Source organism: Crassostrea angulata, chromosome 6, assembly GCF_025612915.1.
Source record: "Crassostrea angulata isolate pt1a10 chromosome 6, ASM2561291v2, whole genome shotgun sequence".
NCBI lineage: Eukaryota > Metazoa > Mollusca > Bivalvia > Ostreida > Ostreidae > Magallana > Magallana angulata.
In genome coordinates this window covers 15,935,818-15,960,621 of record NC_069116.1, presented here as the reverse complement: position 1 = coordinate 15,960,621, position 24,804 = coordinate 15,935,818, and the positions used below count along the sequence as shown (strand labels likewise).

Sequence of the window (24,804 nt, the reverse complement as noted above, 5' to 3'; positions counted from 1 at the left end):
GATTATGAATATCGGACCATTCATTTATTAGTTACAAAATATGGTCGTTATACATCGGATACCTTAAATTAAACACCATTTATACGTTGTATGTCAGTTTTGATTAAAGCGTTTAAGATCACTTCTTAAGAATTCACATTAAATATTTTAATGTAATTGTATATGAAATTATTTAAAACACCTAAGAATTCAAAGCACATTATTTTGATGTACTAGCATGTTAAAATATTTGAGAACACTTAGTAATTCACTGTTTTTGAATACATAAGAGTATGTGTTTTTCAAAGTTATTGTAAAGCGTTCAACTCCAAATTGGCAGAACCGAATCGAGGCTAGAGCTCACATCCAGTCCAGCGATGCTGAAAAAAATTTCCTCAAATTACTAATTGAGTTTGGTGATTCTTCTTTACATTGTGGGGAATACACAAATAAAGGTTGAAATGGTTTTTGGATTGGCATAACTGGTATAGTGGAAGTAACAACCTTGATGAATGCGCCCAATCAGATACCAATCCATATAGCATCGTTTTGGGAAGTAAATTGATGTGGTCAGGAATTTATGACAAAATGTCGGATTATAATTGCTCCGGATGCCAATATTTTATTAAAATAAACAGTAATATTATGTAAGTATTATATTATCGCATTTTTTTTTTCAATTTCACTCTGAAAAAAACACAAGTTATTGTTGCACTAAAAGCATTGCTTAACGGAATTTTGCGACTGCAGATTGAATGAAAGTAAGTTATGCTCTACCTCAGGTAATACGCATACAGTGTATGACCTTCAGTTATTCACTTTCTATTATTTTGCACTATAAGCTTGGCGCTAATAGGAGAAAAAACCGCAATTGTATCAAACGTTCAAACCAAATCAAATCTTTAAACCACCCAAAAACTGCACTCTATTATAAATAGTTAAAAATGTATGTTTCAATACGTTTGTTACAAATATCAAGAGCATGCAAAAAAAAATTAATCGTCTTTGTTCAACAGTAAGAGCAATACTGTATTACATTACAAAACTTATAGACAATATACTTAACATAATAGTTCTCTTGTTGTGTCCGAACGAATGAGAAGCAATGTTTATTTATATTTTCTACTTAGCAATTTTACAAACTACGCACGGATCCGTTAGTTTTAGACATTCGTATAAACCATGGACAGATACAGCAAATCCAAACCGAACAAATATGTTTTGACATTCTAGCTGTGATCGACAGGTATTCAAATACAGAGTAGAACACTTTTGTCGATGCCATATGAAACCTGTTTCGAAAACTGAACCTTAAATGTCATCGGAGGCGGATGTTTACAGAAGTTGTCTTTTCCTAATAAATATCAACTTTGTACCATTAAAAGTATTGAACAAAATTATTTTGAGCATTTACTATAAGAAAAAAAAGACCAAAGTTGCAAGTTAAAAAAACGACATCGTAATTATTGTTCATCATTTTTGATTTTGTGAAGTCACAAGAGACCACTCAATTTTTGAAACACAGAATTGACGATATTAATTGATGATGGACGCATTTTCGAACGTGGGCCTAGAATGTGTGGTCCACTGCAGGGTTTAAGTTTGAACTTGTTAATTAAAAAGACAACAAACATTACATGTAGAAGATTCATATCAAGTCTGGCTGGCAGTTTACAAAAAATGATTTGCCGAAGTTCATTTTCATTAAAAAGAAAGTGTAATGAAAAAAATAATAAAGAAAGATTAATGGTAAAAAATAAAGAAAATGATCTTTCTGTGGTGTTAAATACGTAGGTCTTTAGTTATGTGATGGGGTACAATTGATCAGAGAAGGTTAAAAAGTTGGTTTTATAATTTCGGAAATAAAAGGTAAAAAAAAAATTCAGCAAAACAGCCGAGACTCCATATTTTATTTCAAATGGTCTAAGTAGTATTTGGCTTCATGGCTATAAATTAGGTATAAATTTCAATGTGCAAACAATTTTCAAATTATGTGAATAATTCGAAAAAAGTACGGCTGTTGGTTGATATCTCAAAGTACAAAACAAAGGGACCAGTAATTGAAAAGCTAAAATGCTAAGTTAAAGCTTTTTAGGTGACCTGAGTCACTCAGGTGACCTATTGCAAATGGTCTTCGTCCGTCGTCGTGCGTTAACAATTTTACATTTTTAACTTATTCTTGAAAACTACCAAGCCAATCGTTACCATTTTTGGTGTGAGGCATCTCTATGGTAAGAAGAATCTAAATTGTGAAATTCATGGCTCTACCACCCCTGGGGTGCCACGGGCAGGGCCAAATGTGCAAAAAAAGCCAAATTTTCAAAAATCTTCTTCTCTTCTCCCACTCATGTGGGGAAAAAACTGGTTGCATGGTTATAATGTCCATGAGGCCCTCTACCAAAATTGTGAAATTTATGGCCCCTGGGTCAGGGGTTCTGGCTGTAGGGTGGGGGTAATATGGCCATATAGTAAAAATGTATTAAATCTTAGAAAATCTTTTTCTCTACTACCATATATATTTGTTAAAAACTAAATGCATGATTATGATGTCCATGAAGCCCTCTACCTAAATTGTGAAATTCATGACCCCTGGGTCAGGGGTTCAGGCTCTAGGGTGGGGCCAATATGGCCAAATAATCAAAATGTATTAAATCTTCGAAAATCTTTTTCTCTTCTCTCATATATATTTGTTAAAAACTAAATGCATGATTATAATCCATGAGGCCCTCTACCAAAATTGTGAAATTCATGACCCCTTCGTTAGGTGTTCAGGCTCTAGGGTGGGGCCAATATAGTTTTAATGTTTTAAAACTTAAAAAATCTTCTTCTCTACTCCCACACATGTGGGCAAAAAACTGAATACATTGTACATGGTTATAATATCCACAATCTCCTTTACCTAAATTGTGAAATTCATGCCCCTTTGGTCAGGGGTTCAGGACATGAAGGGGGGGGGGGGGGGGGGTAATATGGCAATATAGTGTTAATGCATATAATGTTTAAAAATCTTCTTCTCTATTCTCACACATCTGTATAAAAAAAAAGACAAATAATTATATTTACCAGGAAATCCTCTACTGAAATTTTAATTTTCATGTCCCCTGGGGTATGGGTTTTGACTCTAGGGCAGAGCCAAAATGGATGTATAGATGTTAATGCATATAACGTTAAAAATTTCTTCTTTACTCCCACACACCTGAAAGGAAAACTGAATTCATGATTTTGAAGACCAGATCTTTTAGTTTTTCACCAAAATTATAGGTTTCACAGTTCTTTTGGAAATGTGGTCGTCATTACAAATTTATAATTTTTCTACTCCATTATGAAACCTAATTAATTAGATGCATATATGAGCCTCCATGACAAGTTTGTGTATGGGATATATGCTACTCAGGTGACCGTTAAGGCCAATTGGCCTTTTGTCTTAGTTTTTGATCTTAAAATCTGATCCTAATCGGTTTAATTTTTTTTTTTTGCTGATTCCATTCTTCGTTATGAATGGGGTGTAATTATTTACATCTACTATAAAAGCGAAACTTCCACCAAACAATTATTTTAAAAAAAAAAATGAAAAATAATTTAACATATTGTACTTTCCCTCTGCAAAAAAAACCATTTATAGTTCTGTTGAATTGCTCTTTAAGAAATGACATTATTAATTCTGCAATCTGGCCTCAAGACCATATTTTGTTCGAAAGTTTAGTCATTAAAGTGATTGTTTTCATTGTTTTAAAATGATGATTGATATTTGTAATTTACGACATTATATCAAGCCATTTAAGTCTTACACTGCTTCTGTGTCTGACCTTTTGTATACAGCCTACAAAAACCTACAGCGACTGAAACTGACAGGAAACTGACAAGACTAAAATTTAAACGTCCCGTCTATCGATTTGTAGAATTATAAAACAACAAAAGAAAAATTACGGACTGCAGGAAATAACCATGATGGTTAAAGACTCAAATTACCATAGGAGACGATTTAGCTGTTTCTTTTAACTAACGTAATGATGTTTATTAACAGTGATTTAGTTAATTTAACTTACTTTTTACAATCGATTTATTAATATGTTAAAAGAAAGATGTAACTAAAAACAAAAACAAAAAGGCTTTCTTTGATAATTCATACGGGTTCTAAAAGTAGCAACCATTGCAAAAAGCATATAACTTGCTAACGCGGGTTATGTAGTTTTTCCGCAATGTCGCCACCTTCAAATCCTGCATAAATCACAAAAAGAAAGCATTTTTTCTTCAAGTAACTAGTAAATTGGCTGGCTGAGAGAATTACCAGTTCTTAATGTATTAAATTTCTTGCACCTCTGTCACACCGAAATTGATCCAATTAGACTCAGAAATATAAACCTATAAGAGTTTAATTTTGGTTATAAATAACCATGGAGGTAATTTTTATTGACATTGTTTTGTATTATTGATTTATATCAAATAAAGTTTGTTGACTAATAACATCAAATTTCGACATGTATGGTAAAGTTAGAACTGAAGCTTATGCGTAGATTCAGACATTTTCCAAAGGGGGTCCGAGTTTTGTTTGACGGGTAAAGAGGGCATATTTTCTTAATTCTATGAAGTGTAGATTTTCTAGAGAGGCCTAGGGCGCGGAGCCATCTCTAGATTTTAACATATGCACACATAGCTAATAGGCATATTGTTACTTAACGACTTTGTAAAAAGTGATTGTAATTTTCGTATACATGTATTTTTGAAATTGTATTATACAACACTTATTAAGTATATTTATCGCAGAAAATAAATTTGCTTTTTAAAGATTCATTCTTAGTTATTAAAGTATTCTTAACATTCATAAAAATGTTAAACCAAACAAGATATATATGTGAACATCTTTAATTCTTGAAATAACAACATATAGAAGGAATTATTTAATATGAACATGCGTTTATGCATTTTTTATTTACATTTTGATAAATAATGTAAAATATTCAGGTTATTATAATATCCATTATAAGCATTCAGTCCAAAGTGCAATCTTTTTTTACTCAAAATACAGCTTAATAAATTGTGTGTGATCCCTGTGTGCCTGTTTGTAGATTGGTTTTTTATTTACACGAGACGGGGGCCCAATTCTTGCCAGCAGGTCTCCCATAAGGCTGTGACTTCTGTCTGCAAAATCTAACGTCATCTTCAGACGGAGAAACGCCTTTAGGGGAGATACGTCAAAATCCCCTGCTTTCAACTGATCGAAATTGATAACAATAAGGTTTCGCTCACTGGAATTGGTTTTGAAATTGTTCCAAGCATGGCGCCATTCCAAATTCGCGTAAAGCGTATTTAAATTTTCCTCATTTAAATTAAATTCTGATGTTAGAAGAACAATAACATCCCTGCTCTTCGATAGCATTTGAATAATCTGTTCCTCTCTTAAATCTCCAAAAATGTAATCCCTGAATGGAAAGTATGTGTTATACCCGAGTCTTTTTAGTTTATGGGTTAAAACCGTCTTTGTCCATAAAAGTGCCTCATCATTATTTTCATTTACAACGATATAGATATCGTATAGCATTGAGACCATATTTTCTCTTCCAATGGTTGGGTTATTGAGAATAAGGACTAATTCATACCGGTAATTATATAGCACAAACATACAAACCGACAAAATAATTAAAAACAAAGCTAGAGCGATAGCAATGTAAATTAGGAACTGGTCGACCGCGCAATCCAATGCATCAAAGTTAAATGAAATAATAGGAATATTCCCCCCAGATGTTTTACAGTACAATTCATTGTGATTAGAATTATCAGATTTTGCAGAAATCCATTCTTTTACCCATTTGGACGAGCAGTCACAGGTTATATTGCAAACGCCTAATTTCACTCGATGTTGGTCTAATTGTTTAAACGTAATCGGAATTTTCTCCAGATTCGTGCAGTTTAAACTGATATCAACGTTGTATTTTATTCGTTTAGCTAAAGCTGATGAAATCTTCCGGAGCGGATTATTGTTAATTTCCAATTTTTTAAGTTGTGTTAAATATTCTATGTCGCCTAGTTCGTGTATTAAATTGTTCTCCAATAATAGCTCAATATTACTGAAAGCAGGAAGTTTGGAGGGCATTGTTGTTAAGCCTACTCCCGTACAGTTTACCACAGTTCGCCTCTCGCTGGGCTGTTCGTAACAATGACAACCAAGAGGACATCCACTGGTAACTGAAATATTGCATATAAAGTTATCCAATTTGTTTTTCATGGACATATCTGCAATAGAGACCCCTGACAATTCGGAAGGTTCTGTGCACGTTATATTGTAATAATCCCTCCATATTTTCCCTAAATAAGGCTTCACTTTCTCCAAAAATGGTTGCATTTTACAGTCGCAGGTCCAGTTTGCTCTTCGTAAATCAAAACCATAGGAAACAACCTTTCCAAAATAATTAAGATCAGGAAAGCCCAAATCAGTAAAGTTAATCCATGTTTGAAACACGTTGTCAGCTAAATCGATATAACCTCCGTCGCCATAAATTTTATCTGGATTAATTTGAAAAGAAACTTCATTTGTAAAATCGGTGATTTTATTGTCTGAGTAATCGATTTTGCAGAATGGGTTTTCAATGACGGCGTTGGTTATGTCTATGGTCTTCATTTGGTTTTGACGGAAATTTGCACTGTGAAGAAACAGCGAGGTATCTGACAAGGTGTTCGGTTCAAGCACTTTTATGTCGTTGTTCGACAAATCTAATACACGCAACATCGACAATCCGAAAAAAGTTTCGTTTTAACATGTAATATTTTATTTCGTGCTAAGAGAAGAGTGTCCAAATTTGTCAAGCAGCTGATGCTTTCAAAATTTGTAATTCCGTTTCCTGAAAGGTCTAGTTTTACCAATTTCTGTGCAAAATCACAAACATTTTCAGGGATTTTGCTGAGGAATCCGTATGTATGAATCAATATCTGGTACTTGTAGTTCATGAGTTGTTCGATCAAAATGATAAATGCTGTTCCGCGCCTCCTTCTATACTCTACATTGAGAAATTCAACGTCTGTAAGATCCAGTTCCCAGGCAGGTTTCATACGGCATCGACAACAGCCATCTTCTCTGTGTATATATGTTGCATATTGTTGATCACAGTCAGAAGGACAAAATAGATTTGTTCGGTTTGGATTTGCTGTATCATTCCAGGGTCTGTACAAATGTCCAAAAGTAATGTCTCCCTGCATAGTTTGTAAAATTGCAACGTAGAAAATAAAAATAAACATTGCTTCTCATTCGTACGGACACATCAAGAGAACTATTATGTGCAAATATCGTACCTGTAAGTTCTGTAATGAAACATGGTACGGTATTGCTTTTACTGCTGAACAAAGACGGTTTAACTTCCAATTTTGGGTTTTTCCATGCTATTGATACTTTACAAACGTATTGAAACATATTTGCTTAACTATTTATAAAGTGTTGGGTATTGGGTGGTTTAATGATTTGATTTGAAATTTTGATACAAAGGTTTTGGACCATCAGCGCCCTTCTACTGAAATTGATGTCAAACGTGTACAATTGAAGGTCATACATATAAATTGTATAATAGAATGCTTTTACTCTACTAGAATGTCTCGAAGTTCACAACGACGTCAAATTAAATATTCAATTGAGAGATATAGAGAGAGAGAGATATATAGAAAAAATAGTTTTGATCGGCCCATGAAAAATTAGATCATGATCTAAGCGATTAAGAATTATTTTGACTCAGTCACTAAATCGCATTTTTTTCAATTACGCAGAGAGAATTTGGATAAATGGCATTTGAATGTCTTTAAACAACTTTGATGTCAGTTTCATTTTGAAAGCCTATTTGAATAATATTAAATAAGCCATATTGTATTGTATATCATCACCGGAACTGTTTTATAAGGTAAACATAATCCGGGGTTTATTTAATGTTAATTAAGGCAAGATTTGTAAAAGTAATAAAACACAAATTCAGATATCTAAAGAATTAAACGAAAAAAAGTAATTTTTCTGAAAGTTTCTTAAATTTCTACTTAATCTTCTTTGACAAACACTGTGCGCATATGCAGTGATTTTTATTTAGCTGAAACAGAAAAAATACTATCATCGTAAAAATGCTCACCTTGTCATTGGATATCTAAATCAAAGTACTGAAAGCCGGGCTCTTTTGATGTGTCTTTATGCATTTTGTGTAGTAAAGATTGAAAAATTCTCTCTCTCTCTCTCTCTCTCTCTCTCTCTCTCTCTCTCTCTCTCTCGTGCTTTAAATGTCGGCAGAGCGTCGGAGAGCGACCACATTTTGTAAGCGGCTACAAAAATATGTCTAGTAGAAAAAAATTCAACAGTTGCATCAAAATAGTTCATGGAAATTCATGCGCATTGTATGTGTCCAAAATGCATCGTCCTGTTTTTAAAACATGTATTTAATAAGAAAACTAAAAAAGATAGACAATTCTCTTGAAATTAAAAACAAAACGAACAAAAAAACAACAACACTTTTGACAAAACGTGGCTCTTTGTGTTACTATTTAGTATAGCGGAAGCTTTTATTTTGACGCTTTTCGGATTTTGTTTACTTTTGAAGTTGTGCTATTTACAGTAACATTGGCGATTTGCCTGCCTACAGCCAGGACTCTGCTTTCAGCAGAGCCCGGCTAAATATTATTTTGTTAAAAACTATTATGATTGCACACACAAGTACTCTGAAGTTGACAGAAAAAGGATGCTTGAGTTTCTGATAGACAACATATATATGCATCTATGTAGTTTTTGGAAATCAACTATCTGTTGGAATTCCCATGGGTACCAATTGTGCCCCATTGTTAGCTGATCTATTTTTATATTCTTAAGAAGCAGAATTTATTCAAGAACTTGTACGTGAAAAAAATAAATCACTCGCTGTGGCCTTCAACTCAACATTCAGGTATATCGACGACGTATTATCAATTAACAATTGTTATTTCGATACTTACGTCGACGCGATATATCCCAGTGAAGATGAAATAAAAGATACCACAGAGTCTGAGTCATCTGTTTCATATTTGGATATTTGCCTGGACATGGACATTGATGGTAAACTAGCAAAAAAACTTTCTTTATGATAAACGCGATGACTTTAATTTTTCAACTTTTCTTACTAACGTAGCAATAAACCTTCATCATCTGCATATGGTGTTTTTGTCTCTCAGTTGATTCGATACGCAAGGGCATGCTCTTCGTATGAACAGTTTCTAAGACGAAGCAAGCTACTGACAAACAAGTTGATAACACAGGACTATCAACAGTCTCGCTTGAAGTCAACTTTTCGTAAGTTCTATGGTCGATACAACGACCTTGTCAGCAAATACAATCTTCCAATGGGTCGCATGCTGACTGACGTTTTTCATACTAATTGTTAGACCATAATTAATCACCTAATTGTCTACGGACTTTTCCGATTTTTTTTACCGACTACGACAAAGAGCTCACGGCGGGTGTTACCGGTGTTACCGGTGTCGTATAATTTAAGGTCCGCCCTGTAAAATGGTCCGGGGCGGACCATAAATGTTAACATTTACTGTCCGCCTTTGCACTAAAAGGGTCCGGCCCGTATAAGAAAATGTCCGCCTAATATAAAAGGTCCGGGTATATTTTTAATTTGTATTTTTTTCAATTTCGAGTATTTAAAATAAGTGGCATCATTTTGTAATTCTTTAAAAGGAGTACTTACCCGAGGTGAGTTGGTAAACATCCATCACACAGTGTAAATGAAAATACATTATTTTACATGTACATGTAGTTAGGACACACATAAACAGTTTAAAACTGGTGTGTGGTTTTTTTATTTCAATATTAATTTTGCCAGTTGATCTTATAAAAACAGGAAATGAAACTGATTGGTATCATTAATAAAACAATGGCTTCAGTTAGGTGTTATATACACACACACCACCCTGCAGGTGTGAAGGGTTCACACCTTCGAATTCAGGTGTTTGACTATTTGAAATGATCATGTAAACAATGGATATATTATACGTCCTCTTTTTGCACATCTTTCCAATACGATACACGCTTAAAAACGTGACCCATTACAAAATTATAAGAAATTAAACACAGTCATGTAAGATTAGTAAAGAGCCACATTCCTTCGGATGTCTTAGCAGTTTGTATCTTAAAAGAATTTAAGAGGATGCTCACTCCTCCTAGGCACCTGATCCTACTTCTATCTATTTGGAGGTCCGTGTTGCTCTGTTTTGAATTTGTATTTCGTTTTATAGATTTTTGAGAAGGTTCAGGGTTTTTATTGTCATTTTTTCATCGAAGGTAAACAGGCAGCATCCTTGTTCACCGGGACTCATGTATATAACCATTAGATATTGTTACCCTCTTAATTACACGGGAAAGCAAGCTGTATTAATAAAGCATGTTGTATCCAGCAAAATGCTGTGCTATACGGTGCAGTTAGTTGACATTTAAACCCATATTTCAAGTAGAGCATGACTCTAGTCTGTAAAGCGCTCTATTTTATCTTTGATAGCCAATCAGAGGCTGCAGAGATCTATTTTAATGCTTTATTGTCTAATATACAAATTATCACGGTCAATTTTTAGACGCATATTTTGTATGAGTCATTTTCCTTTATTCTTTTCCGTTACTTCCTTGTCGACAATTTTTTTTCAAATAGGGTATATCGGTAATTTTGATTAACAGTAGAGGGGAATTTAAATCACAGATACTCAGTTGTTCAGTCATGTTAAGGTGCTAGAGCATTCAATGTACATTTAAAAAAATGCACACAAAAGCTGACTGAGATGTGGGATTTAGTTGATTTTTACATTGCAATACTTAAAATACTTATAAGTTAACGTACCAATTGAATAATTTTTGTCTTCGGAGAAAAAATACTAAGGAACTGCGTTATCTGACAACCGAGCGCGAGTTATTGGACTTGAAAATTAAGGGGAATGTGCGACCATTTTGTACATTTGAGGATAAGAATATAAACATTTCTTGAACTGGCTTGTTTCTGTCCGAATCTGACCAAAACTGTTGCCAAAAGATATAAAAGCAATAAATATGAAGTACAACATGTCATTTTGTTCGAAAAGCATGCATACAAGAACAGGACAATGCCTTTTTAATCACTCAGAACAGCTGTCGAATTGCGCTGCTACAGACTTATTTTGAAGATTTAAAAAACTGAAAAAATATGAAGGGGGTTCATTGGTGTCCTCTTAACAACCATTTGTTAAGAAAAAGTTTGAATTTTGCTTATTTAAGTTGTAACTTTGCCCCAAATAGGGTACCCTATTTTTATCAGTCGGCATGCGAACTATTTTTAAAACAAGAAAAATCCTATACTAAGAACTCCTGTGTCTTTGGAGACACATTGACATTATATTTTTATAGAAAAAAATAAATGTCAATTCATACAAACCCGTTTTGAATTTGATATACATCTCTATACCTGTCCCATGTTTGTTTTATGGGGAATTTTTAGTTCTATACGTATAAATTAAACTCTTTTTAGAAGTGGGATAGAGGTCCAAAAAAGTGATTGTCTTAAATTAAAAAAGTATACATCACTTTTCAATGAAAATATATCTGCAATGTACCCCCATAGACACAGACAAATATATCTGGTGGTTTTTGGACCCATTTTAAGAATTGGATACCTTACTTTGAGACAAAGTTGCAACTTAAATAAGCGAGCTTAGAAATTTTAGGAGCAGATGGTTGTAGAGAGGACACCAATGAACCCCCTTCATATTTTTTCAGATTTTTAAATCTTCAAATAAGTCTGTAACTGCGCAGTTCGACAGCTGTTCTGGGTGATTAAAAAGACATTGTCCTGTTCTTGTATGCATACTTTTCCAACAAAATGACATGCAGGACTTCCTATTTATTGCTTTTACATCTTTTGGCAACAATTTTGGCCAGTTTTGGGCTTGAACAAGCCAGTTCGTTCAAGAAATGCTTACATTCTTATCCCTAAAATGTACAAGATGGCCGCACATCCTCGTTAAATCTGTGTTATCGTGATGATATGCGAGGACATATCACAAATGTTGTATGTGACAAGTTGTATACAACATCTATTGCCATGTTAACCGGCCTTAACGGTGTCTTAGATTTTGCTTGTGATTCTTGCTCTAAATAATGAATTGACCTGTTTATTAAATGTTACTTTTCTCCTGATGAGAACAAAAACACAAGCAAAACAGAAGGAGTCGACTATGTGTCTGATGTCGAGCAAACCCATGATAAAGAACAAAACAAAAATCCAACAAGAATCGACTGATGATAAGAAATTGATCGAGAAAAAGAAAGATATAATTATAAGCAAGGCACAAAATTGCCTAACCTTACAGACATAAAGAATGACCTTTCTATTCTATTCAATGTGCTGCAAGCTTAATTTTTTTTTATTGTTTTTCTGGTGGTGGTGGGAGGGGTGCTCAACTTCGTCTCTAGACTATAAAAAATGTAGACGTACTTTATCTATTGACTTACTGTATCGTACTTTTTGGACAAGACTGTACTCCTCAGCCCATTAACTGGCATAAAGATAAGGAATTGTACAAGTGCCTAGGTCACATAGCACAGGACACAAGAAACATGAGGGGATTTTGTTTCGTGTACTTATTGGTTATATTGACCGTAAACTGTACTTATGGTATGTACTCGTGGTTTAATTAAAACTCGGATCTTAATTTCACCAGTTTAGTTTTCAAAAATGATTTCAAAAATAAATAAATTTATATATTTGTTTGTTTATTTATTTATTTATTTATTTATCTATTATGATGAAATTGTCATTATTTACACCTACTGAACAAGAACGATAGTCTTTGAAGTAAAGTGGATCTAATAATGTAATGAATATATTATGTGCAGTTTACTCATGTATGCAAAACATACCGATCACAACCTGGCAATACAAATACTTGTATTCGTTAATAAAAGGAATTGTAGAAAAACTGGTATTTTTGAAATGTCTTCAATTCCCTAATGCATCTTTTATATGAATATAAATTCATTTGATTTAAAGTATAAATTTTGATTTTGTGAAAGTATATTGCATATGGTTTTTTAAAGATATTATTTATATGTTCTTTATATTTTGTACATGAAAGAGTTTATCGTCATTCTGATTTAAATGACCAATTTCGATTAATCTATGTGTTTTAGTCCAACATATCAAAATCAAACCTAGCAGAAACATTTAGAGTGAAGAGTAAAATATAAATAATGATATTCTTATCAGTTGCCGTATTTTATACTTTGACAGTACTACTATATATACAGGTACTCTTTTGATATCAGTGCTCTCAACAGAATTAAAGATATTGATATCAATTTACGGATAGGTGATGAAGTCTGTTCCTTACATTGATGTTTATCAATCCATTACTCTGCTTTAAGAACTTTAATTAAGTTCGTTTGGAGAAATTTGGAAATACATGCGTAAAGAGTTGTTTCGCTGGTTCAATTGAAATGTAAAAGACAACGGTCATTGCATAATTAATCAAATGATTTGCTAACGTAGGATTTGTTTTTTTTTCCCTGCATTGCCCGTTATCTTCATAGTAAATTATTAATGAGAATGTTTTAATGTTTATTGTTTTGAACATTTTCAAATTAAAACGTTTTTGCGTAACAGCGATATTCCAGATTACAAGCTAATCACATTTTCGTGGGTTTTTCTTTTTGTTCAGGCTGCAAGACAGGGTGGATGCAGTTTCAGAACAAGTGCTACTACTTCAGTGTTCTTGCAAGGGAATGGGGCGTAGCGTCTGTAAGAATTTCATCCTCTAATTATTGTTATCCACTATCCAGAGAGAGAGAGAGAGAGAGAGAGAGAGAGAGAGAGAGAGAGAGAGAGAGAGAGAGAGAGAGAGAGAGAGAGAGAGAGAGAGAGAAAGAGAGAGAGAGAGAGAGTATAATTCGATTTGGAATAAAAAGTACCCCTTTTGACCAACTCCTAATTTGTCATAAAAAAGCTATAAATTATTTGATTTTTTTGTCTAAGTGCTCTGAATTATTAGATATGTTGTATTAACACAGAACAGATTGATAAAGTACATCAACCTTACTCTATTCAAAATTATCTCTTTTCATTTTAGGATGTTAAATACATGTACTTTATAGAATCACTAACTTTGTATAACTGTTTTGACTAAAGCATTTAAGATCAAAGTACATCAGAGCCATTTTAACAAGAGCTTGGACTTTGGGTAGTTGTGTCAAACAGCATTGTGGCATAGCCCTGTCTATTTCATTGTTGAACACTGATCCATGGCTTTCTAAGATGAACAATATTGTCTATCTTTTGAGCCAATACTACGCAGTTTATGCAAATTCCACTCTAACCCCCTCATTTTCACTTGTTTTGATTCAAGAATATTTACATTCTACCGAAAATACATGGTCTTGTTAAAATGGTTCTATTTCATCGGTCTATATAGTATATCAAAGCAATTAAGAACACCTAGGTTTCACAGTAAATGTAAATATTTTAATGTATATCATTGCATTTAAAAACACCTAGGAATTCATAGTATATTAATTTGATGTTAATTAAAACTTAAGAACACTTAAGAATAGTGCGTTCATGCATACGTGTATGGTTTTTTCAGAGCTATTGCAAAGCGTTCAAGTCTAAGTTGGCAGAACCTCAAACCGAGGCTGAAGCTCACTTCCTGTCCAGCCATGCTCAAAAATTCGGTTGGTTCTCTTATAATTAATTTAGTTTTATAATACATCTTTAAATCTTGGACAATACACGGTAATTAAATACTGAGTATAGTTTTTGTAAATCCAATCAAGAGAGATCGATGGTGGTCGTTAAGATTATATTGCCCATTTTTTTGTATATTTACCTCCCTAAGTCGAAGACTTCTGTCTAAAGATATAAATAGTAATATGCTCAAATTTTAAAGCTGAAACATTCGGAGTTATTTCTTGATTAGATATTCGTTTATGGCCAAAAATATGACATGACAAAATGTCAGGAAGATTTGATGGTTAATTTTGTGACCCACCCACCCCCCCCCCCCACCCCCCAGCCTCCTTAACATCCTTTAGAAGGAGAGCTTTTGATAAAAAAAAATCTAGGAAGATATTGTATTCAAAATTTAAAGCAAAAAAAAAAAAAGTTTAGAACTATTTTGTTTATAATAAAATAGAACCATTTTAACAAGAGCTTGGACTTTGGGTAGTTGTGTCAAACAGCATTGTGACGTAGACCTGTCTATTTCATTGCTGGCCACTCCGCCATGGCTTTTTGAAATCAACAATATTTGTCTGGCTTTCGAGCTAAAACTATTCAATCGGTGTATATATCGCTTAAAACCAGCGTCATTTTAACTTGTTTTGACGCAAGAAATAGATAGTTACGTCTATTTGAAAGTCCAAGGCCTTGTTAAAATGGTTCTAAGGTAGATTTGACGGATAGTCTTATTGTCCAACCAGCCTTCAGATTTTATCTAATTAAGGTGGGAAAAGCTTTTGGATTGGGATCACTGATATGGTGGAAGAAACAACCTGGACGTATGCGTCCAATCAGCAACCAATTCACATAGCCTCGTTTTGGGGAGTACATGAACCAAACGGACACGCTGTCGAGAACTGCGCAATGCTGTGGTCAGGAAGTCATGACAAAATGGCAGATTATACTTGCGCCGGAGGCTTAAATTTTATTTGTGAACAAGATCAAGAGTAAGTTTATAATGAATTCAGCTGATCAGAATTCGATACATTTCTTTTTTAATTGTTTACATTTCGATTGTATTATCTTTCAGATTCTCCGAGGTGCAAAATGAAGTTATTGGTTGATATATAAACAGAAATACATGTATATTGATGTATTGTACTTTTACAAATTTACATCACTCTATGGTAATAAAAAATCAAAACCATGTCGACATAGTTCTATTGGGGAGTTGATTTCAATGAAATCCTGATAACATACTCGGGAAAAACTTAATTCATTTATCACTACTATTGATAATTAATACACTTACGAATGTGTAATTTTAACTCTTTGATTTTTTGTTAATGTATTTTTCAATTGTCAAAAAATGTCATCCATAAAATTTCCATGATTGATTATCATAATGGACCAAATATTAATTAGTATTTTCATACATCCGATTCGATATTTCCAGGGCATAATTTAGATTTTTCGATGCCAGTCGGTAGAAAGTGTGCAGCGATTCCAAACAATATTCTTAGTGAAAAGCATAGGTCGAATTTTTTTTTTATTTATAAATAAATTCTTTTTCGGAGCATATTGACTTTTATCTATCGTACCAAATGGCAATATTTTAATTCAATCCTATCATTAATTCGTAATCAAACGGAAGACCCACTCGTTGATCGCAACGAGATCGTGTCTAGTTGACCTATAGCGTTGGTTAACCCCTACCCCCGTCCCCATTCCCGTTCTCAAAGACGGTAAATTAGATTCACAAGTGTAAACAAATCATCATACTATCGACAAATTAGGAATTCTATTCCAGAATTTCTGATTTATGCATATTTTTTCAAAGTGCGTTAAGTGTCTCGACACTAAAAAAATGTTCATGTACCTTCAAAACGCACTTTTAAAACAAAATTCAGTGGGTTAAATTGGTCCCAAATTTAACGCACTTTGACAATTTTTTTCAAGTCTTGTGTGATACTTAATCATCTCATTACCGAAATTAATAGCTTCGGGTGAAAATAGTTTATTTAGTTAGTTTATATAGTTTTATCTTTGTCATCTAGACTGCAAAATGTTAGAGAACAGTGCATTGTGAGGATTAACAGGGAAGCCATTACAAACATTGCGCACCTTTTTTGGTGTGGTTCTCATTCGGGGTAATGGTTATTGGTAATTGAAAAATCATTGAAGAGCACAACAAATCTGAAAATGAAAGATCATGTAAATGTTTCAGATGAAAAATTTGCTCGGCCTCTGTCATTTTCTTTTATCATCATTTTTATTTCCATGAAAACGAACTCAGTTTTGACCTGTTGAAACTTGGAAAAAAGTATCGGGTGAAGAACTCTCATTACTTTTCAAATGAATGGCAAAGCTTTCCTTAAACGAATGTTAAACAATAGAATGAATATTAGGTGGTGTTTTATAAATGTCTACGCAAGAACCAGATATCCAAAAATATTAAAATTGCCAAACAATAAAATTTGTGTGAAGCTCACACCCTGAGCACTTAAATTATCAAGACCAACAAAAAAATGATCTGCTAGATCGTAAGTGAAAGTAGTTCATCTTGGCTCGTGGCATTACATACCTGAATTGTTTCAAGCTTATACCTTGAAGTGATCCAGGAGCATTAAACTTTAAATGGTTCATTTTAAGAAACAGTCTGTTGAGACCCAAAAGTTGGCAACCGTGGACTTATTTTTAAGTCCATGTTTTCACATAATCAAAACACCAGAAGTGCTGGGATGTGGAAGAGACGTAATGAAGTTTAATTCAATCTAAGCAGGAATAAAATCAACCCTTGTACTCACGAAATTTGTTTTTTTTTTCTATCTAATCTTTTATGATATTTTGTGTATATTTATTTGTTTTTGTGACAATTGTGTTTGAAAAATGTCAAAATGTTTTCGATATTTATTCTTCTAATAGTTTTGACATCGCTTAGTGCAAGAAACATGCTAGTATGTCTATATTGCTACAATTTTTCCGTTATATTTTCGCTTCAACGGGCCTTCCAAAGACTTTGAGAAGATTACTTACTAGGCCTATATGTCATATCAAATATCTACAATTAGAACAGATAACGACAAACTCCAAATGACAAGTCCTATCTGTTTCTCAGCTCAAAATCAATCATGAATCTAGTATACCTTGCCTTCCTGATTGCTATATCCGCTGACAACGTAGAAAGTGAGTAAAAATATATTGGAATGCTCTCTCTCTCTCTCTCTCTCTCTCTCTCTCTCTCTCTCTCTCTCTCTCTCTCTCTCTGTTTGTGCGCGCTTATGTACTGAAACAACGTGTTTTCTACAGGTTGTTTCACAGGATGGATTCAATTTCAAAACAAATGCTACATGTTCAACAGCATGGCTAAGGAATGGGGAGTGGCTTCGGTAGGATTACGACCAATTAATATTGAATCTCTTATCATTCTATCAAAGAAATTAACAACACAAATAATGCAATTTTACGTCAGAATAGCAATACTTTAAAATGATGTACAAGGCCTATATTTGTCTTTGTTCATTTTGCTATATTTATTATGTCTGACATTTGGAAATGTAAGTTGCCATGTCGAAAAAGCGAAAGTGCAAAGATGCTGCGACCAAAGGGATATATATCCTTGATTTGAACATATTTTATTGTACAAAAATACAATTGGGATTGGGCACAAGTTCCATAACTTCGACCGCACTCTTAATCATAATATAGAACCATTTTATCAAGGCCTTGGACTTTCAGTAGGATGTAACTATCTTTTTCTTGCGTCAAAACAAGTTAAAATGACGAGGTTTCAAGCGAAATATACACCGATTGCGTAGTCTTCGCTTAAAAGCCAGACAAATCTTGTTGATTTCAGAGAGCCATGGCTCAGTGACCAGCAGTGAAAGAGACAGGCCTACGTCACATTGCTGTTTGACACAACTATCCAAAGTCCAAGCTCTTGTTAAAATGGTTCTATCTTTAATTCCGACGTGCCTATAAATGGAATATGAAGAATTTAACTGTTTGCTGTAGAGATAATCCCATTTCATCTTTGCTCTTTAATCGTAGCACACTGCATCGATAGGTATGGCACGCCAAACTCACAAAAATGGGTTTAAGATAGTTTCACAGTTGATAAACTAGGTTTATCGACGATTAAGTTTACAAACGCAATTTATAATTTACCATTCGTTAAGCTGAGTTTTCATCGGTAAAACTACAACTATTTAACAATTGTAAACTACAGTTTACGAATGCAAATCTAAGTTTTGATTTCTTTCTGTAAATAAACCTTAACAATAGATAAGATAAATATAGATCCGTGAACTATAATTTGCATTTGATAACTATAATTAAGAGTTGGTATCATAGAGTCACAATCGTGAATCTATATTAAACAGACAAACTACGTTTTGCAATCGCAAGTTGTTGTTTTCAGTATTATAATTATAGTTTTACACTTCTGAAACATAGATAAACCATGCTTTGCAAATGTGAAATATAGATTAACGTCGTTATAACTATAATTTTCTTCCGTAAACTATAGTTTGTAACCGTTTAACCTAATTTATCGACTGTGAAATTATTATCACCTCATATATGTGAATATATTTACATTCACTTTCTTTCCCTCTATTAAATTGCATTGGTTGATTTGAGTAATATTTACGCCAAACACAGAAGACCCAATTACCAAATCTGGTGCGTATGAATACGTTCAGTATTCCTTCAGTATTTCTCGAAGAACATGAACTGACTCCTCTCGCGACTTCAAACCGGATCACGACCTGATATTATACTTACTCTGATAAATATTTCATTGATGTAAATATATTTTGACATTTAAATGAATTCAGTTGATTAATTTGACCCTTCTCCAGACTTTGCTCAATCGCCAAAGTATTATTGAACTTTTGCATTTTCTAATAAGGCATTTTTTTAGTATAGTTGATATAATTAATACCCTATCTAATTCAAGAGACAAAACGTTAACTATATAACATTATCTTGTACAACACATGTACTTAATAGGGATATTGTCAAGCTTTCAATGCAAAGTTAGCGGAACCCCGCACAGAAGAAGAAGGACATTTTCTCACTAGCCACGCTCAGAAAATTGGTAAGACGTTTTAAATTAAAGATTATCTTGCTTTTAATATTTTTACCCTTTTAAAGCGCGTATGGTTAGATTCCATGCAAGAAGTGGTAGATAGAAAGCAGTGATAACAAATATGCATTTAAAATAGGGATTGGTATTTACATTCAAGCAAGAAATACCCACATTCAAGACTATGAAATTAATTGTTTTGGACTTTAGGGGGAAACTTTTGGATCGGCGTTACTGATTTGATAGAAGAAGACATATGGATGTACGCTTCTACACAGGAACTCGTTAACATGACGTCATCACTTTGGTCCACCAATGAGCCGAACGGTTACACATCGTCTAACTGCGGTCTCTTAATGGCTGCTCTTCATGCCAAAATGGGCGATTACATCTGCGCGCGTGCAGAAAAGTTTATTTGTGAACTTAACAATGGAATGTAAAAATAATAAATGAATACAGTCATCTAGCTTTGTGGATAATCTTGGTTAGTAACAACTTATGTTGTCAAATATCATACAGTCATAACAACATAATTTATTTAAGAAATAAACAGCAAGTTCACCAGGATATGAACTTGGCTGGTCGCGTGATCAAATCCTGTGAAGCCCGAAGGGCTTCTCAAAAGATTTGACCACGTATAGAATTGAACGTTTTCGCTATCCTATAGGTTCATGTAAGGAAACATATGCAAATGTAAATACACAATATTAGACTGATATATTTGCATTTGATAGATAAAGTTAGTCCACACAACTTTATCCATATTTTGACTTCATTCAATTTAATGAAGATGCCAAAAAAATGATTTCCTTTGGATTTAATTTTTAATATGTACTGTTACAGAACTAATCACAAAACTACGCATTTTGTAAAACATACTTAACTTGATACAGTGACTCATATTCTTAAATGAATGTTTTTTGTGATGTCTCTATGAATAAATGTATAAACATACAGATACCTGTAATAGTAATCTTTACAATCCATAACCTAATTCTCCAGGTGAATGATAAAACTTATCTTTTGATAACGAAACTAATTATGGATGCACTTTTAAGCATGGAATACTTATTTTTGGATATCGTCGGTCCTATAACACACCAGGCCGTGCAGACAATTTAACATACCGTGCTATTTGTCTCTACGGCCTACTGTGTTGTAAGACCGACGATATCCAAAAAAAGCATTCAATGCTTATATTTATATTGATTTTTATTTGAATGAAATATTTATGTATCGTCGCTTTAAAGCCATAAATAATAGATGGAACAGCCATAAAACATGTTATCTGAAAATATAGTGCGAGATACTGTACTTTGTTGAGAAAACTCGTTATTATATTAACGAATAGATATGATTTAACGATTATTTTTCATAAGTACATATCAAATTGGTTAATTAAGGTTGATTGTTTCATTTAATCTACAATAATAAATCTAGTCAAAGTGCGTGTCGACGTTTACTTGGGCTCATTTGCCGTGATCAGGTTTGGTGTGTCATTAATCGGATTGAGTTAATTGATTCAAGATTGATTTTAATAATTAGTTTTTTAAATTAATTTGACCAGTAACTTTTTCCATTTTTTTTCAATTTTTAGATATATTTAAATTGTTCATACATCTTGATGAAATAACGTGTAGGCTGCAGTCTTTAAGCCTATATATATTGCTGTAAACATGTGTATGTAATACATGTATACGTCACCGACCTGTACATGTACTACTATACATAACATACATAAATCCTCATGTTGTGACGTATAAATGTATGCTGGGACGACGTGAATTGGCATTCAAACGAGGTATTTTTCATTTTACTATTATAAAGTTTACCTTCAAAGAGGTAAATCAATTGTTACAGTTATTGTATTTAGAAGCAGTGGCTGAAAAGACGGAAGCAAGTGCTTTGGGAACACCCATTCTTTTCCTAATATCATCCAAGACTTCGTGTTTCTTGTTCGAGAATTCGACAGCCAGTTGCTGCCGCAAGTATGCCTTTAATACTTTGTTTTTCGAGTTTTTCCATCGCAGATAGTCACAATTAACGATAATGATATTTAGGTCATTGCTCCGTTCCCTGAAGTTTTTCCACGCATTCTTCCACATCAAACCACACCAAAGTGCGTTTTCGCTGTCTCCTTCAATCTCAAAATCCTCAGTCATCAAGAAAATATAGTTCCGACATTTCTTCAATTTCATTATAATTTCTTCTTCTCGAAAACCTCCAAATGCTTCATCTCTAGGCGGGAAAAAAATTGAATACCCATAACTTTCCAAATACGGAAGTAGTGTGTGTAGCGACCACGTGACGATACCAATGTTACTTTCACAAAGGCATATATAGGCGTCATATTCATATCCAGTTTTATTCATTCGAGGAAATTTTAATCTTCTAGAGAGCAAATAAATGTCTTCTTTGTAGACACAATTAATACAAACTACAATTGCGATCGAAACACCAAGGAGAGGTATAGCCACCATTAGTGCAAGACTGAGAGCATCACAAAATAGAGATATATTGAAATTCGATCCATGCAATGTAGAATGCCGTTTAAATATATAAATAACTGGATGCTTTGACTTTATGTGGTGCTTGGGTGCTTCGGTGAGATAAAATGACGAGCAGTTTACAACGGTATGTCTTTTGCTTGGGTTGGAATAACAGAAACATGGGAAAGGACACCCTTCTTGACGACTTATATTACAGACTAAGGAATCAAACTTTTGATATTTAGAAATTTCCTTTATGTTTGTCATCTGAGACTCGAAAGGGTTTCCACATTTCATGTCAGAATATTCGATCCAATTCTGCTCCAACCATTGGCTTGCTTCCGCCAGGTATTCGTACAGTTTGCAATCACATGTGATGAAGTTTTCCGCCAGAGAAAATTTGAAATGCAAAACTTCGGATAACATACTTCGATTTGAAAGATCTAAAAGATGTAGAAATTTTGGAAACGATTGCAGTAAGTTATTGCTTAAATCAAGGAACCCACAGCTCTCTGAGGACAAGAAAGTGTCTTGATTGACTCTGTATAAACCCGTGATCTCTTTGATTCTGTTGTTTCCATAAGGTTTATTCAATACGACGTTTTTAATCGATACCGATTTCAAATGGTTATTTTCAAGATTTATCCAAAATAGCCTTGGGAGTCCATTCGTAAACGACAAAGGTTCTATATCGGTGATAAAATTATTCGACAAATCTAAGACACGCAAATATTTCAGACCCTTGAAAGATTCCTTCTTTATGTATAAAATTTTATTCAAAGAAAGTTGTAACGTATCCAAGAAAACCAAGCACCGAATTTCACCAACTTCTGTAATTAAATTGTGTGAGAAGTTCACACTTACAATTCTTGGGAATGAGCAGATATTGTCTGGCAGTCGAGACAAAAAACTGTTTGTGTAACTCGCGCTATAAAAAGATTTGGATATCAACGAAGCAGATATCAATGAATTCGATATCAGCACAGAACGTCCCGATCTTCTGACAATCTCGATACCTAGAGGCTTCACGGCATTACCTGTCGTCATCCATCGAGGTACCTTGTGACAAGTACAAGTACAACCAGGGTCATCCTTTAGACAGACCAGCTCCGTACCATTATCACTGTTTTGTATATCACCATAACAGTCTAACTTGTTCTTGCTCAAACTAGTACAGTAGATGCAAAATCCAACAACAATAACAGAGGTCCAGCCATACCCCATGGTATGGGCTTTTCGGGACCGAATGTTCCAAATAAAATTAAGACATTTTATCACAGCACATGTATCAGTAACGAAGTTATTAAATTTCTCAATAAGGAAGTCCTTACGTTCAGTGTCATCGATTTATTACCTAGATAAACCTGCTCCAACGGGCGTACAGTATAGGTAATAAGCAGTGACCCCCTCCATAAATTCCAACAGTACCAATAAGAAGCCCCCGTACAATGGCTTCCAAATCGTGCAACATTTCAAGTTAACGTGCTGAGTAGGTTTATTCCTTCTTTTTAATTTTGATTATCGAATGCATGCGTGGATCTAGTGGAGGGGGTGGGGGTGAAGGGAGGGGGAGGTCCAGAGCCCTGGAAAGTTCAAATGTCTTTAATTTATAAAGTAAAATTAATGAAATTGGCCTCGGACGCCAACCAATGATCTTTAACGGTAGACATGACTGAGGCATGTTATTGTGGTATCAAGACATTTTCCGTGAATAACAACAATCTATTCAAAGTTTGCATCGACTGCTATATACACAATAATACACATGCAGTGAGGGGGGTACATGTATTCCAAATATTGCGGCAGCACTAAGAATGAACAGTTTGTAAGCTAGTATAATTTCAAGGATTTTTACCTGAAAGAATTTTTATAAGGAATAAGGGATCATTCTTTGAGTATTAAGAAGTGATAATATTGGTCGGGGCGTGATCAAATCCAATAAAGCCCAAAGGGCTTTATGATAGATTTGATCACGCCCCGACCGAAATTATCACCTCATAATATTCAAAGAATGATTCCTTATTACTTATATTTATATAATTTTAAACCATCTTACGATTAAATATTTAAATATAAATAAGCAAACCCCGCCGGCGCCTCAATTTGGCGTCATTTGTATTATGGGTTATATAGTACAAAATCGATACGTTGTGTTATCATAGGCAAAGACACTGGAAAATGTAAATATTAATTGTTGAACACGTCTATTGGAATTTTTAATATAATAGACCCACCCCCTTTTGTTATGTAACTAGTTATATAATTTGTATATTAATTTATAGCGCTAGCGTGTTTGATTGGTATACGTGTTTAGGGTGAGTTATTATGTATGAGAGTTTAATATCTGTAACGTGGACAATGACAAGACTGGACAATAGGGTCACATGACTAACTCCGCACGCACCCTTCCCCGCCAAAATCTTATACCGGACTGGCACTCTCCGCCTAGCCCTTGAACGGGTCAGAACTGTACATTGTATAGCAATATATTAAGCATTAGGATTGTTTGTCCCGGTAAGACTTAATGTAATAAATTAAAGTCATTCTAAATTGTAATATTACTGTTTCATTTCGTTTT

General features: G+C 33.8%; 3 protein-coding genes across 3 annotated transcripts; 2 read left to right on the top strand and 1 right to left on the bottom strand.

Moving 5' to 3' along the window:
* Positions 1-4,846: 4,846 nt before the first annotated feature.
* On the bottom strand, positions 4,847-6,843 carry LOC128189782 (slit homolog 3 protein-like). The gene has a single exon (XM_052861540.1). It carries the CDS (start codon positions 6,701-6,703, stop codon positions 4,991-4,993), a length of 1,713 nt encoding a protein of 570 aa, XP_052717500.1. The 5' UTR covers positions 6,704-6,843; the 3' UTR covers positions 4,847-4,990.
* Positions 6,844-12,493: 5,650 nt separating this feature from the next.
* Positions 12,494-15,859, top strand: LOC128189910 (C-type lectin domain family 4 member E-like). Its single transcript, XM_052861713.1, has 5 exons — positions 12,494-12,611; positions 13,654-13,733; positions 14,575-14,662; positions 15,433-15,655; positions 15,739-15,859. The coding sequence occupies exons 1-5, from the start codon at positions 12,554-12,556 to the stop codon at positions 15,770-15,772; spliced, it is 483 nt and encodes a 160-aa protein (XP_052717673.1). The 5' UTR covers positions 12,494-12,553; the 3' UTR covers positions 15,773-15,859.
* A 1,836-nt stretch (positions 15,860-17,695) lies between these two features.
* On the top strand, positions 17,696-20,203 carry LOC128186463 (ladderlectin-like). Its single transcript, XM_052856231.1, has 4 exons — positions 17,696-17,834; positions 17,958-18,037; positions 19,662-19,749; positions 19,948-20,203. The coding sequence occupies exons 1-4, from the start codon at positions 17,780-17,782 to the stop codon at positions 20,175-20,177; spliced, it is 453 nt and encodes a 150-aa protein (XP_052712191.1). The 5' UTR covers positions 17,696-17,779; the 3' UTR covers positions 20,178-20,203.
* The last annotated feature ends 4,601 nt before the right edge of the window (positions 20,204-24,804 follow it).

Bases quoted from the DNA above. Each gene is read 5' to 3' on its own strand.
- LOC128189782 (XM_052861540.1), bottom strand. From the start codon at position 6,703: ATGTTGCGTGTATTAGATTTGTCGAACAACGACATAAAAGTGCTTGAA.
- LOC128189910 (XM_052861713.1), top strand. From the start codon at position 12,554: ATGAGGGGATTTTGTTTCGTGTACTTATTGGTTATATTGACCGTAAAC. The intron at 12,612-13,653 runs GTATGTACTCGT...CTTTTTGTTCAG, and splicing joins GACCGTAAACTGTACTTATG to GCTGCAAGACAGGGTGGATG. The intron at 14,663-15,432 runs GTTGGTTCTCTT...TATCTAATTAAG, and splicing joins CAGCCATGCTCAAAAATTCG to GTGGGAAAAGCTTTTGGATT.
- LOC128186463 (XM_052856231.1), top strand. From the start codon at position 17,780: ATGAATCTAGTATACCTTGCCTTCCTGATTGCTATATCCGCTGACAAC. The intron at 18,038-19,661 runs GTAGGATTACGA...TGTACTTAATAG, and splicing joins AGGAATGGGGAGTGGCTTCG to GGATATTGTCAAGCTTTCAA. The intron at 19,750-19,947 runs GTAAGACGTTTT...TTTGGACTTTAG, and splicing joins TAGCCACGCTCAGAAAATTG to GGGGAAACTTTTGGATCGGC.